Source organism: Molossus molossus, unplaced genomic scaffold (genome assembly GCF_014108415.1).
Source record: "Molossus molossus isolate mMolMol1 unplaced genomic scaffold, mMolMol1.p scaffold_m16_p_15, whole genome shotgun sequence".
Lineage (NCBI taxonomy): Eukaryota > Metazoa > Chordata > Mammalia > Chiroptera > Molossidae > Molossus > Molossus molossus.
The window spans coordinates 73,076,717-73,092,675 of NW_023425350.1; the positions used below are offsets into that span (position 1 = coordinate 73,076,717).

The following is a 15,959-nucleotide window of genomic DNA, read 5'->3' on the forward strand; positions in this document are numbered from 1 at the left end:
ATTCATGGGACACCTGCCCACAGGTGTTAGAGGCTTATGTCCTCCACACCTGATGACGTCCTTAGGAAATGGGGTCTAGCATCACCTCACTGTGCAGGTGGGGAGACTGGGGAGGCTCCTAGAGAAACAAAGGCTTCCCCAGGGCACAGAACTGATAAGAAAAGGGAGGTGTGAACTCAGCGTTCTCCAAGCCGGGGACCTGGGACAGTCCCAGGAGCTGTGGGGAGGCTGTGGTAGGTTATGGTGGACAGGTGTGGAGATGACCTGGGGGAGAAGGCCGAGCGGCCAACAGCCCAGAGGGGGCTTTAAGTGGCTCTGATTGGAGGAAGGGGCCCGGGTCACGGAACCTTGAAGGAGTGACCTCACTTCCTTGGTGACAGATCCCCAACTGAAATTAGAAGTGGTAACCAGGCACCCTCATTCTAGAGACAACCTCCCATCCAGTTCAGTTGACTGGAGACAGTCAGGAGACTAGGATGTTTCTCTGTTGCTTCCCGAGCTCCCGAGGCTCTGGGCTAAAGAAAACCCGGAGTGAGGGATGTTTCTCTTGCTGTAGAAACTGGCGCAGGCGCCACCGCCGACAGCCCTCGTCCTCTGGCACGAGGCAGCCTCAGTTACCCGAGGGCAGCCCAGGACAGGCCCATCCAGGCCAGGTCCCTACTGGGGTCCCACCCCGGCAGCCCCACACCTCTTACCCCTCCTCCTGGGTATGTATGGTTGTCGGGGGTGGTGCGGGAGAGCGTGGGATGAGGGGCACTCGCCCTGGGCAGGAGCAGGTTGTTAGGTGTCGGAAGCCTGGCGGGTCTGTCATGTTCATGGCCCAGGTCACGGCTGGCAGGAAGGGAAGGCGAGTGCTGGGGCCAAGTCCATCTGCCCACTTGTTAATTGGGGTCAAGGTATCATCTCCTTCCCTGTCTGCCTGGAGGTCTCTGCAGAAGCCCCTCTGTGCCCGATTTGAGGCGCAGATATTGTAGTGGGCATCTCCCCCCATGGGAATGGCCATGCAGGCCCCTGACCCTCCCGGGCCTGTCTTTGCAGAGGCCCGCCCCAGAGACCGTGCAGGAGCTGGCTGACGGGTTCACTTACGCCTTCAACCGGTACCAGACAGGAGGGCACCAGGCCAGGAAGCCCTTCCAGAGCCGGTCTGAGGTAGGGTTGGCCACACCCCGGACCCTAAGGGCCTTAAAGGTTTCACAGGCCCGCTCCCAAAGAAGTCTGTGCCTCCAATCCTCCTGACCAGGTTTCTGCTGGGGTAGAAATAGTCTTTATATTTGTTGGAATAGAAGAGAAAAAAATGTTGTCTTTGCATTTTGCTGGTTTTTATTGTTTAACTAGCTGCCTCGGGTATTCTGTGGGGCAGTCGGCTGGACTGTCCTTGCAGACCGTGTCCAAGCCTTACACACCCTCACACTTGATAGTGTTTCGTAGCAAAGGAAAATGGGGGGGGATTAGGGATTGGATACATGTCTCTGCAACTTGTCATCTCACAGAGCAAGTAGGAGGTGGGCCAGGTCCGGAGTGTGGCCTTGTTCATCTCCATATCAGCCCAGGAAGGATGTCGTTTTCCTCAGTGACTCAGCCTTTCAGTGCTGCTGACCTTGACATGATTCGGTTCTGCTGCTAGTTCAGCGGGGCTGCTGGGATCAGCCTCACTGTGTCCTCACAGACTGTGTCAGTTTGCTAGGTCTGCCACTTCCCAGGACCACAGGTGGGGGAGAAGCTTCCTGATCCTCCTGCTTGGTCTTTGCAGAGCTCCAGCGAGGACATCCTTGAGGTGCTGGCCCGTGGGCCCAACTACACCACCTACCAGGTCAGGGTGCAGGTGCACCGGGCCAACGACGCCGGCCAGTGCCAGTCTGAGGTGAGAGCTGGCCCAGGGCAGTCTCCACACCCAAACCCCCAAGATGCCAGAGAGGGTCAAGACCCAGACTCACATCTGGGGACACCCTGGGGGACCTCCAGGGCTTCCCACCGAATTGTCCACAGTCCTGTGCACCAAGGAACCTGGACCTCCATTCCCCCACCAGCCACAGGGAGGGTAGAAAGCCACTCCTTACGTACTTGCAGGAACAACAGAGAAAATAGTTGTTTCCCTTCCCAGCAGACCAGGAGCACATTTGCATGTTGCTGTTTCGTTGTTGCACTGCAGGCCCAGGGGTCCTGTGGAGGCAGCTCCACTGTCCTTGCAGACCTCCTCCAACACGGAGGGCGTCTGCCACAGCGATGCCCCTCTCAGTGCCGCCGGACCTTGGCCGTGGTGCAGTCCAGGTGCCATGTCAGCAGGGCGGCCGGGAACACCGAGTGTGTCCGAAGGGACTGTGGGAGTTTGCTCGGGCTGCCGTGACGTGGGCCCGCACTGGCTGTGTGAACAGCAGACATTCATTTTCTCACAATTCTGGAGGCTAGAAGTTGGAGGTGGGGTGTCAGCAGGGCTGGTTCCTCCTAAGGGCTCTCTCCTGGGCTCGTAGCTGGCCAGCTTCTATCTGTGTCACATGGACTGCCCTCTGCACTTCCATGTGTCCACCCCTCCTCTTCAAAGGACACCGGTTATATTGGATTAACACCCACACCACTGAATTCCATGACCTTAGTTACTTGCTTAAAGACTAAAACTCAAATTCAATCACACACTGAAGTTCCAGGGTTCCAAAGTCATGGAATTAGGGTGACACAATCCACACCACAGTATATACCATCCCCCGGAGATGGACACGCAGTGCAGGGGAGGACGTGCACATGTCCAGTCCTCACAGCTGCAGGCGGATCCACATCCAGAGGCTGTGGCAGTGAGGTCGCCAACAGCACTTTCTGGTGGTGGCTGCTGCCTTGCTCCTGCCCTGCCCGGGGATTTCTCACTCATTGAAATGTTTACCAATCTGATGTCAAGCTGCCCAAGGCAATCAGTGTTCCTTGATTGGCGATTGCCTCTGGGGTACCTGGACTGACTGTCAGCTTTTCACCAGCCACGTGGATTTGCTTCTTCCTGCATCATCTGCTCAGATCCCAGCCTGGTGGTCGGCTTTCTCCAGCCTGGAGTCTCCAGGCATTGGCCCTTTTTTAAAATCTGGGATCTCCATAATGAGAGTCTCAAAACACACTTTAATGTAAAAGGAGGAGAAATAAGTGTCTTTTTTGAAGTCAATGGTTTTCCTAGGTGTGTGAATCCTGTACACTCTCTCTAAACCGAGGAGTGACAAGGGTCCCAGACCCTCTCCCTCCATGTCAGGAGAGATGAGTCTCAGGTAGCTGAGAGGGAGCATCATGCAGGACAGTTCTCAGTTCTGACCTGTATGACCTTGAGCAGCCATCTGACATCCTAAGCCTCTGGGTTCACATCTCCATGGTGGGGATGTCTGCTGAGGACTCATGGGGACAATGTCCTTCATACAAACTATTAATACAAGAGGTCTGATGTTCCTCAGCTAAAAACATGCTCAGGTCACAATTGTATAAACATCCCCCACTCACCAAACTTAAAAGTTTTTTAAAACATTTGCATTTTGCTGAACCTCACTGGGCATGGGCACCCTGTCCTTCCTCTCTCACATGTCCTGAGGGCTGGCAGGTCCAGGGTGAGCTCCAGACCTCCATCCTCCTGGGTTCATAGTGATGCCGCTGACTGAATGTCCCTCCTTGTCCCACCCAGTGTGCAGCCGAGTTAACTCTTAACCTCCGTGAGGCCTGCAGGATGCGTGCCCTCCAGGAAGGCACACTGGAGAAGATGGTGGTGTCCATGGTACCAGCTTTCCCACATGGAAAAATTCCCCACATCTCCACCTTCATGTCCACCCACCAGGCCTTCTCCAGAGCCCAGCTGTTCCTGGACCCGCTGTTAACTAGGTGAGCACACGCCCCCTAGTGGTGACTCTGCCCACTGCTAGCCCTGTGTCCTGAAAATGTCACCACATCTTGCCTAGCCTAGGTTTGCTCCTCTGAAAAGTGGATGATAGAGAATAAACCTCATGGGGTTCCTGCAAGGACTACTGTGGGGACAAGCCATGGCAGGTCTGACCTGCTGCCTGGCTCTGCAGAAATGGCTGTGGCACGTGTGTGGCCGTTCTTGGCAATGACTTCTCTCCCCATGAGAAGTGCCCTGACTCACCCATCGGTGGGTGGCCTGTGGCATCTGAGTTTGGAAAAGCTCATGGGAAAATGCCTGTCAAGCAGTTTGAGATTCCACCTGGCTGGTCCTTGTCCTGGTCCTTGGTGTGGCCAGATTAGAGATGTCTGGGGACAGCAGGGGCCCCAGGCCCACTCAGACATCTGCATGGTTCTGGTTGGAGTTCACTGACTGGACAATGTGCATTGAGCTCCTACCATCAGTAGCCACTTTGGAGACACTTAGCCTGACTCAGGGAACGAAGCAGACACAGTGCCTGGGCCTCAGTTCTAGTCAGCGAGTCAGACTGTCACACTAGATGTCATTTGCAGGTGCTGCCCACCATCCATCAGATCTGATGCCATCCAGGTGTTCTCTACATCTGGAAATATGCAGCCATATAACGACCAGGGTGACACACCCCAGGACCAATTGAAAAAGTGAGTGGTCTTTGGGTCCAGAAGGAGGCCTCCTGTGTCAACAGGATGAGGGGCTGCGGGTGGACAGGGGCTGGCAGAACCCTGATCTTACACGTCTGCTGATTCCCAAGGGAGGGCTGAGGTCTGGTGGCTTCCACTCCAGGAGGACAGGGTCAGAGAGCACTGTGGGTGGGCTCCCTGGCCTCTTATAACCAGAGGGGAGGCTGGGCTGAGCTGTCCCCAGGAGTCCCATCCCCACCACAGACCATCCTGCTCTGCCTGCTTTCTCTGCACCCACTCCCCTGACCACCATCGCCAGGCCCAGAACAGGACGTGGGGAGCAGGCTGCTCACACCCTGTCTCAGTCCTCAGTCCAGGTGCCCAGTGCTCAGAGGGCTGGGTGGGCAGTGCACAGGCCTCCAGGACAGCAGTCGGGGGTAGAGGACACTCACGCATACTCAGTGTTAGCCTGCTGGGTCACCAGGCCTGTGACTCCCAGGACAGCCCCAGGGGCCAGGGATGGGGCTGACCCCTGGATGGGCCAGGCAGGCACAGAGGCCCGCTCCCAAACCAGGGTGCCATGGGAGGGCCGTGGGGGAGGAGAGACCAGGACTCTGACTCCGCTGCTTTCCTGCCTCCCCCAGGGCCGTAGCTTCTGTGATGGGAGCCTGGCCGGACCAGGTGCAGGGTATCGGCCCACCACTATGCTTCCCCGGGTGCGAGGTGCAGCAGGCCTTGGTGCAAGTCAGCGTTCTTGCCTCACACCAGGTGGGCTATGCCCACGTTTTCTGTGTCAAGCTGAAGCATCTAAAACCCACGAAGGCAAAGCCAGCAGGTGAGGGGCCTGCAGTCTGGGAAGATGACCTGGGCAAGGGGAGGCTCAGGGGCGGGGTCACTTAAGGGCAGTGGCATCTCTCCTGTGTCTGGAAAGGCCCTGGGAAGCCAGGCATGTGCCTGACCCTGTCTCTCCACCTGCTCCAGAGCCCGAGGAGCGGCCTGCTCCGGGGAGCGCGCAGGATCCAGCGAGAGGCCCCGCCCCGGCCTGGCCTGGCCTGAGGCGGTACCTGGAGCCGCTGTGGAGGCGGCTGCTCTCTGCTTCCCAAGCCCTGAGTCTCGCTGTCTTAAGAGTCCTGAGCAATTATCCTAAATAAATGAGGACTGCACCCCAGCAATATATTTATAATAGCAAAAAACTATAATTTCCTACAATACCAGGCTGTTTATATAAAGTATATTTCATTAAATTATATACTCTGTAACAAATAGAAATAAAGTTTATTAAAAATATGTGTGGACAATACCTACTGATGTACATGCACATAATCCATTGTACACATGTACACGCTAGATGTAGAAGCATGCTCACTCTGCAGTACACTTTTTTTTTATCCTCACCCAAGGACATTTTTTCATCTTAGTTCAGATAGAGTGGAAGGGAGAGAGGGAGAGAGAAACATCGACATGAAAGGGACACATCGCGTCGCTGCCACCTGCACAACCCAACCAGGGCCGGGGACAAACTGAAACCGAGGTACGTGCCATTAGCAGGAACCAAACCCGGGTCTCTCCGGACCGTAGGCCGACGCTCTAACCGCTGAGCCAAACCAGCTAGGGCTGCAGTACACTTTTAACAACTTCTAAAACAGATTCAATTTCTCTGATAATTAAACAAATGTAAATGATAAAATGGAGAATTAAAATGTGGATACATATACACCAAAATGTTAACACTCATGAACTCCAGCAAGTGGGCTACTAGAGGTAATGGTTTCTTCTCTTTTTGCTTAGTATAGTTTCTAGGTTTTGTATAAGAATCATATATTCACTATCAGACATGTTAAGGTGGTGTATATATTTTGAGAGAGAGGGAGGAAAAGAGAGACTGAAACATGGTCTGGCTGCCTCCTGCCCTCCCCGCCAGAGATCCAGCCCACAACCAGGCATGTGCCCTGCCTGGGAATCAAACCGGCAGCCTTTTGGTGCTCAGGGTAACACTCAACCAACTGAGCCACACCTGCCGAGGCAAGACTAAATATTTTATATATTACACTTTAAGAGTCTTTAAAGTTTAGCCCTGGCTGGTTTGGCTCAGGTTAGAGCGTTGGACCATGGACCAATGAGTCGCGGGTTTGATTCCGGTCAGGGGCACGTGCCTAGGATGCGGTTAGTCTCCAGCCCTGGTCCGGACGTGCGGGAGGGAACTAGTCGCTGTGGCTCTATCACACTGATGTTTCTCTCTGACTCTCTCTCCCTTCCTTCCTCCCACTCTATCTAATGATAAATAGAAAAATATCCTTGGGTGAGGAGTAAAAAAAACAGTCTTTAAAGTTCAACAATCTCACCATTATCAATTATATCTTTCTAAACTTTTCTAAATGCTGTTTTATATCTTGAAATGGTCTCATTAAGATGGTTTTATTAAAAGCAAAACTACTTCCCTCAGTGTTCAGTTTGATTTGCTATTTGAGCAGCAATAACCACTAGAGCAGCTACGAACAACATGTAAAGTCACTAGGGGTAGAAAGAGCATTGCGTTGGTTGCAACTAAAATGATTCAAAAGAACAACGTCTACTAGACACTTAATCATTTTTCTTCCTCGTTGGGCCCAGAATGTGACATGCAGTCAAACCAACCTGGGCAGTGCTCGCTTGGCAGCACCTAGACTAGGATGGGAACGGTACAGAGGTCAGCATGGCCCTGCGCGGGGATGCTCACAGCACTGCCCTTTGTGAGAGCAAAACACTTCAGATAATCCAGGTGCCCCTGCACAGGAGAATAAAATGTGGTGTAGTCTACACAGAGGAATGTATGTTGGTGAAAAGTCAGCTGCAGCCACACGCCCTGGAGATGAACGTCAGAACCAAGTTGAGCAGACAACGCAAGATGCAGAGAGCCAGCGTATGACATCGTTGACATGGAGTTGGAACCCGTTCATAATTTAACGTGCTTTATTGCTTAGAGAGGCACACGTCTGAGGGAAATCAGAGACATGCCAGACGTGACATTTAAAAGAGTGGCTGGCACCGGGGAGAGAGGGCTGTGCTGGGGCACCCAGGGCTTTAGAAGCACAGCCTCTATTTCTTCCGCTGGGTGGTGGTAAGTGTGTGGGTGTTTTCTGTTTTCAATAACATATTTTATGCATGCGTATTACTGCAGCAGAAACATTAACATTACTTCAGTGCACATACCAACACTCAAAGGCACCGAATGTCCGACAGGCCCCACAGGACAGAACCACGAGTGGGCAGGGCTCTGCTGCTGTGAGCACCTGCGCGGCCGCGGACCTTCCGGGACCTGGGAGTCTCCGCGGCCTGCTCACCTCACCAGCGGGTTTTCCAAAAATAAGTTCCATTTTCTTGGCCTCATTAACAGCTAACAAAGCAATGTTTCTAACATTTAATATTTAATCACCTAGAAGAAGTAAAATCTTTTTTTTTTTAATTCTCAAAAGTGGGTATTTTTTTAATGGGAGGAGCAAAAGCTGCTAAATGTTATTTTAATAGATACCACTTTCTTTAATAGTCACTTGAATTTTAAGGGGTAACAGGCACTAAAAATTCATATAAACAATATAGCATACGTAAAGTCTCCATACTGTGTGAAATGACAAGAGAATTTAAACTGAGTAATTAAACTATTATTTTCATAATTATATTAGATAGAAAACACTGGTTATACTGTTTCAGAGACACATGACTTTTTTTTTAAATCAATGAATATGTGAGCCAATCTAAAATATAAATTATTTGGGGAAATTTAGCTTTTATGCAAAGATGAAAAGATAACAGGTGATTTTGGTTTTTAAATTTTCTTTACTGTAGCTATACTATACTTTTTCCCAAATTAAAAATGAAAGTCCAACACAAAAATTTTCATGTACATATATTAACAGCTAACAAAGCAGGAGGTTGAGTCTGAGTTACTTTATAAAGTAAATATGATTATATAATTAACACATGTCCTACATGCCAAGCGTCGTCTGCCTTTATGCCGAACGGATGAGGCACTTAGATCCACATGCTGCATTCTAAGCAAACCCCAACCTGAAGGAATTGTTCTCAAACTCTGAATATAGATAATAGACGTATGTGAATCACAAGCAATATCCTAACTGTCCTCATCACAATACTTTAACCTTTAAGGAATAAAGATACCCAAACATGATGATAAAATATATCAAAGACCATAACACAAGAAAAGAACACTCTAGGCCCATGTAATTATTCATATTGCTTTTCTACAGGGAACCACGCAAGAGCAAGGAATTTCTATACAGATAACATACTATTCCACAGATCACTCAAAACATTCTTTAAAACATGCTGTTTCAGAGACTGTGCTGGGACAGAGAGACTGTGCATAATTACAGCCCAGCCCAGTCCCATGTTTAATGGCAAGTGCTGATCAGCCTTCTACTTGCTTAACAGGATGTCCTGTATAACCCCACAGATTCAAAAACCATATGTCAAAACATGTGCATACAGATAATATATTTCTTTTCTCTAAAGCTGTTACCAATCTGGATAAATGAGAAAGAGAAAGTTTAAATTGGCATCATTTCCACATTGCCTGAAGAATTTCCTTCAGTTTCATATAACTGCACCTTACAGAATGATTCAGAATTCACCATCCCTACTTGGAAACATGAAAATTTCTCAGCCACACCAGACTGAATGAATCCAAGTATCTTAGGGAAAGGTCAGAAATCTACCTGATTAACAAGCATCACCAGGTGAGCCTTCAACACACTGAACTTGGAATACCACTACCACAGATGCCGAGTCTGCCTTTAAACTGACCTTCTTCGATGAAAACCATTATTTATTCATTTTAAAAAAGGCTTTTTTTCTCATTGGCCTTATGAGTTTACATTTGTTCTAAATTCTGAAGATTTCCTCATATAAAACACCATGCTAGTTTCTGTGATTGGAAATTCAGCAAATAGTTTTATACAGCATTGCACCCATTAAATAAATTGAACAACCAAATAAAATAATGAAGTTCAAAGATCCACCATGCTTTCAGAAAATCACATCTCTCAACAGCAACACTGCAAAATAGGACAAAAGGAAAGGTTCAAAATTCTGAAGGAAATAATTTCTAAACCAGAATTATACACCTAAACAAATCTCCATCCAACTGTGAAAAACATTTTCAGATAAGCAAGAACTAAAATGTCTTTACACTTTAGAAGACTAATGGAAAGGAAAAGGCAAAACAATTATTATACTTCAAAGAAAACAAAAGGTTGTACAAGAAAGAGTATGTGAAATACTTATGTGGTCACAACATACAAAGACTGATAGTTAAGGTAAATAAAAGTTGATATATTGGAAATACAAGGGAAAGAGAAGGGAAGGAAGAGAACCACAAAATTAACAGTAGCAGTGTTAAGAGTGGTAAACATGCAGAAGCCACTGTCGGAGTTGAAAATGCCTGCAGCTGGGGAAACGGGCATATGACTGTTCAATATTATTAGACAGCTAGACACATTTACTTGACTTTAAAAATAGTAGAATTTAGCCCAGCTGGTGTGGCTGTGGTTGAGTCGACCCATGCACCAAGAGGTCACCGGTTCAATTCCTGGTCAGGGCACATGCCCAGGTTGTGGGTCCAATCCCCAGTGGGGGGCATGCAGGAGGTGGCCAATTGATGTTCTCTCATTGATGTTTCTCTCTCTCTCTCTCTTCTCTCTCCTTCCCTCCCTCCGTCTAAAAACCAATAAATCACAGGCATTTCCACAATGGTGTGGAACATCAGTACTAGAGACAATATGCAAGATATACTGTTATCTAGTCCATGGCTTTTCTGCATTGTGGTTTTGGTTGGAGAAGAAAACATTTCAACCCATAGAGGATAAATTGATCATTTAAAAGGAAAGCACATGGTATGAACACAACATTCCAAAAAAAAGTATGCTGTAAACATGTAGACGTTTTTTAAATAGTTTTTTAATTGAAATTTTTTTTCTCCCCACAGAGAGGAAGGGAGAGGGAGGGGTAAAAACATTGATGTGGGAGTAGAACATCAATGGGCTGCCTCCTGCACGCCCTCTACTGGGGATCAAGCCCTAAACCCAAGCATGCGCTCTTGATCAGGAATCAATCTAGAAACCTTTTGTTGCACAGGACAATGTCCCACAAAGCCATACTGGCCAGGGCATATAAACATGTACACTATATTTTTATATTTTTATTTTTTAATCCTCACCCGAGTACATTTTTCCATTCTTTATTCAGACAGAGTGGGAGGGGGGGAGAGGGAGAGAAACATCAATGTGAAAGGGACACATCGAGTGGCTCCAGGACCCAACCAGGGCGGGGGACAAACTGCAACAAAAGTACGTGCCCTTAGCGGGAACTGAACCCGGGTCTCTCTGGACTGCAGGTTGATGCTCTAACCGAGGAGCCAAACTGGCCAGGGCTAAACACGTAGACTTTACAATGCTGAATTGTGCCCTGGCTGACCTGGCTCCGTGGTTATAGCGCCGGCCTGCAGACTAAAGGGTTGCAGGTTCAATTCCTGGTCAAGGGCACGAACCTGGGTTGCAGGTTAGATCCTCACCTGTCATATGGAAGAAAATCAATGGATGTGTCTCTCTCCCATCTATGTTTCTCTCTCTCCCCCTCCTTCCCTTCCATTCTATCTAAAATTCAATGGGAAAATATCCTTGGGTGAAAAGAATGCTAAATTGTGGTATAATTTTTTCTCTAATTTGCCTATTAGCAACCCAATGAGTGTAAGCATACTAAGTAATTAACTTCCTTAGGTTAAATTAATTTCTTAACTAGCACTAATTATAGTCACCAATAGCGCCCTTTAGGCTAATTCAAATTTTGTTTACAAACAGCAAGAAAGCTGCAAAAATCTAACATCTTAAAATAAAAATATAAGCATAATGAAATGTGAAGAAGAAAACTGCATTTATAAGAATTTTTTTTTTAATTCAATTCCAAATAAGTTTCTTTAACATTAGTAGCCAACTGAAGAGAGACTACTAATTCATGGCAAGTTCTATTTTGTTACATATATACTTAAAAGTTAGCATTTTTTCAATCAACTTAGGTTTTTTTTTTAAATTGTTTTCTCTGAAGATAATGAAAAATGTTACAACACATCATAAATTAACAAATTACAAATACTTTCAGTTGAATCTCCCTGCATAGATCAATACAGAAATATGAAAAAATACAAAATCCAGAAAGCTTAATTAGGACATTTTCATCTATTTTATTTAGTACAATTTGTTTTGTTCACATCCATACAATCACGCTATGTGAAAGAATCCACATACAAGTTTATTAATTTTCACAGCAAAAGACTAAAATAAACCAAATATACATCAATTAAGATTAAGTCATAAATACAGAGTGGGGCAAAAGTAGGTTTACAGTTGAGTACATGAAAGTTTATTTTTTTTTAATTTTTAAAAGTTTTTTTAAATTTTATTTTTGTTACAGATGTTTCTCCTTTTTTACCCCATTGACACCCTCCTCCCCATTCCCCGCCTCATCCCCGGCTTTGTTTTCCATGTCCGTTGGTTATGCATACATGCATATAAGTTCGGTGGTTTATCTCTTTCCTCCCTCCACCACCCCCTCTTCTGAGGATTGTCAGTCTGTACCCTACTTCCATGTTTCTGGGTCTACCCTGTTCCTCAGACTGTTATGTTCATTATATTCCACAAATACGTGAGATCGTGTGGTATTTGTCTTTCTCTGTTTGGCTTGTTTCACTTAGGATAATACTTTCCAGGTCCCTCCATGTAGTCTCAAAGGATAAGAGATCTTTCTTTCTTACAGCTGCATAGTACTCCATTGTGTATATGTACCACATGCTTTTTTATCCATTCGTCTACTGATGGACACTTGGGCTGTTTCCAGATCTTAGCTATTGTAAATAGTGCTGCTATGAACATGGGGGTACATATATTCTCTCTGGCTGGTGTTTCAGGCTTCTCAGGGTATATTTCTAGAAGTGGGATCACTGGGTCAAATGGCAGTTCAATTTTTAATTTTTTGAGGTAACACCATATTGTTTTCCACAGTGGCTGCACCAGTCTGCATCCCCACCAGCAGCGCACTAGAGTCCCCTTTTCTCCACACCCTCGCCAACACTTGTTGTTTGATGATTTGTTGATGGCGGCCATTCTGACAGGTGTGAGGTGATACGTCATTGTAAAAGTTTATTCTTGAAGATAGCAGTATAGGTAAACATTGTCCTCACCTTCTCCCACAACCACATCAAAATTTCAACTAAACTACAGGACAACCATCATTCCGAACTGCCTGACATCCAGCTGAAGGGAAGTCTTACAACTATGAAATTAAAGAAGCCACATGGAGACTGGAAGGAGGGCACAGGCCCAGACACTCTGGTACCACATCCACATGTGACAGAGAAAAATCAGGAGGGGTACCTTGACTAGAAAGGTCCTCCCTGAGGAGCAAGGGGTCCCCATCCCACACCAGGCCTCCCAGCTCGGGGTTCCAGTGCCAGGAAGAGAAGTCCCCATAACTTCTAGCTGTAAAATCCAGAGGGAATTGAGGCTGAGGGAGACTAAGGCCGCTGGGGTTCCAGGCAGTTCCTCTTAAAGGGCCAGCACGTGGACTTACCGGGACTCAATCCCTCTGGGCTCCAGTACAGAAGAGGCAGCTTGGAAGGCACCAGAGACAGACGGGGAAGAACTGAGTTGTTTGGCATCAGGGTGAGAGCTGGAGAGAGCTTCCTCCCAGACATACGTGCTGGTGGAGGCTGTGGTTCCTGCGGTGCGCCCTTCCCCCGCAGGGTAAGCACACGGGCGCCACATCTGGGACTCCAGCAGCCTGGCTCACACTGTTCGCTCTGCCCTGGTGACTCCCTGAGGTGCTGCCCCACCCAACTTTCAGGCCCACCCAAGCTGTTTCCAGGGGCTTTACCATAGGATTGGCCTGTCTTGGCTCCTGCTTCAGATTTTTCTAAATTCTCTCAAACAAACAGCATCTGGTCTCAGCTAGCCCCATACCTTTCGTTAACTGGTCCCAGTTCTGGCACTAGAAACAGCCAGCCTTGGTTTACAGCTTGGCTTTGCCTGGGCACCTCCAAGCCCAGCACAAGAAGCAGCCATCAGCAGATCACTTTATAGTTTATGCCTGGTGGCCCCAGGTAGAACACAGGCAGTGGCTGACCTTGCCCCAGAGCCAGCACACCCAGTGGACAGCTTCAGACCATGTCAAAGCACCAGCACCCAACCCCCTCCACACTGACACACTCAGGGGGTGGACTCAGTGGTACCAGAACCCTGCTGAGGTACGTCTTGCTCTGCGTGGGGCCCTGCACAGCTGGTCCTCCAAGGCAGACAGACGTCAGTGGTCAGTGGGCACAGCCAGTCCTTGCAGCTGATCAGCCTGAGTAAATCCCTCCCGCTGACATGCCAGCAACAGTCAAAACTCAATTACAACAGAGCGTACAGGCCACACTGGGGGTACCTCAAATGCCCAGCTGAGGTGATCAGGAAGGCTGTGCCACTGGACCCTACAGGACGCCTGCTACAATAGCCACCTTCCCAAGCCTAGGACACATGGAGCAGCTGCACCTAATACATAGAAACAGACACAGGGAACAGCCAAAATGAGAGACAAAGAAACATGTCCCAAATTAAAGAACAGAACAAAACTCCAGGAACAAAACAAAAGGAAATGGAGATATGCAATACAGATACAGAGTTCACAACACTGGTTATAGGATGCTCAATGAACTTAGTGAGAATTTCAAGGAACTTAGTGATGAGAACATCAAGTAACTTAGTGAGGGCCTCGAGAGCATAAAAAAGGACCAGTCAGAAGTGAAGGAGGCACTAACTGAAAGAATAATTTACAGGGAATCAATAGTAGAGTAGGGAAAGCCAATAAGCAAACCATTGATTTGGAATATAAGAAGCAAAAAACGCCCTGGCCAGTTTGGTTCAGTGGTTAGAGCGTCGGCCTGCGGTCCAGAGAGACCCGGGTTTGGTTCCCGCTAAGGGCATGTACCTCGGTTGCAGTTTGTCCCCGGCCCTGGTTGGGTCGTGTGGGTGGCAGCCACTCGATGTGTCCCTTTCATGTCAATGTTTCTTTCTCTCTCTCTATCCCTCTCTCCCTCCCTCCCTCCCTCCCTCCCTCAAACTCTATCTGAACAAAAAATGGAAAAATGTCCTCAGGTGAGGATAAAAAAGAAATAGATAAATAAATAAATAAATAAATAACCAGATAACTTTGAAGTTACAAATTAGTATTTTAAAAAAGATTCGTGAGGACAATGAATTCATAAAACAAAAATCAAATGCAAAAAAGGAGACAAAAAAGAGCCTCTGAACTTTTTAAAATGTTTCTTATTAACTTTTCAGAGACAGAGGAAGGGAAAGAGAAATAGAAACATCGATGTGAGAGAGACACATCTATCAGCCGCCTCCTGCAAGCCCCCTACTGGGGGTTGAGTCCAAAACCTGGGCATGTGCCCTGACCAGGAATTGAACTGGGACCTCTCAGTACCTGAGACAACCCTCAATCCACGGAATCACACCAGCTGGGCGAGCCTCTGAAACTTTAAAACATCACTGGCAAAATTAAAGTATCAGGAGATGGGCTGGAAGATAAAAGTCAAAGATTTAGCTCAGAATCACAAACGGAAAATATTAGAAAAGACAAAGAGCCCTGGTTGATTTTCTAAGTGGTTAGAGCATCCACCTGTGGAGCAGAGTCTTGGGATAAATCCCTGGTCAAGGGCTGGTACCAGGTTGCAAGTTCAATCCCGACCCCAGTTGGGGTCAGGAGGTAACCAACCAATGCATCTCTCACATCAGTGTTTCTCTCCCCCTCCCTCCTTCCCTACTCTATCTAAAAATCAATGGAAAAATATGCTTGGGTGAGGATTAACCAAAAATAATAAAAGAAAGAAAAGACAAAGATTATCAATCCAGGAGATCTAACATACAAACAAATGAAATACTGGAAAGAGAAAAAAATATGAAAGAAATATTAGGGGGTACAATCCCAGCTATAAAGGAAGACAGGTATCTAAAATGGTCCATTGAATATCTTCACAACTGAGGCATCACTGAAATTTCAGAATACAATGGGTATGAGAATTCTAAAAAAATATAAGAGAGGTGGGGGAAAAAACAGGTACTATGTAAAAGTATGCATAATTTTTTACATAATATAAAACTAGTGTTCAATGACAATAGATGTTTGAGGGATGTTTTGAGAGAAAATAATTTTTAACGCAAAATTCAATAACATGTATGTATCATGTGAGTAGTAATAAATTATCTATAAATTTCATTCCAGAGCAATTAAGGAAGTATTTCAAAATATGTAAAAGACAGGCTGAATCTGATAAAATTGAGAGCCTCTGCTATAAGGTAGTATACATTAAAACATAAAACTAAAATTAAGAATCAGAACCAGCCCTGGCCAGTTGG

General features: G+C 47.0%; 1 protein-coding gene across 1 annotated transcript in view; it reads left to right on the forward strand.

The window, feature by feature from the left end:
• Positions 1 to 746: 746 nt before the first annotated feature.
• LOC118630591 (ral guanine nucleotide dissociation stimulator-like) overlaps positions 747 to 15,959 on the forward strand; it is a 60,836-nt gene continuing 45,623 nt past the window's right edge. Inside the window, exons 1-6 of the mRNA XM_036262448.1 lie at positions 747 to 896; positions 1,039 to 1,149; positions 1,751 to 1,861; positions 3,647 to 3,840; positions 4,453 to 4,539; positions 5,163 to 5,353. Coding sequence (XP_036118341.1) covers positions 747 to 896; positions 1,039 to 1,149; positions 1,751 to 1,861; positions 3,647 to 3,840; positions 4,453 to 4,539; positions 5,163 to 5,353 — 844 coding nt within the window. The remainder of the gene's footprint in view (positions 897 to 1,038; positions 1,150 to 1,750; positions 1,862 to 3,646; positions 3,841 to 4,452; positions 4,540 to 5,162; positions 5,354 to 15,959) is intronic.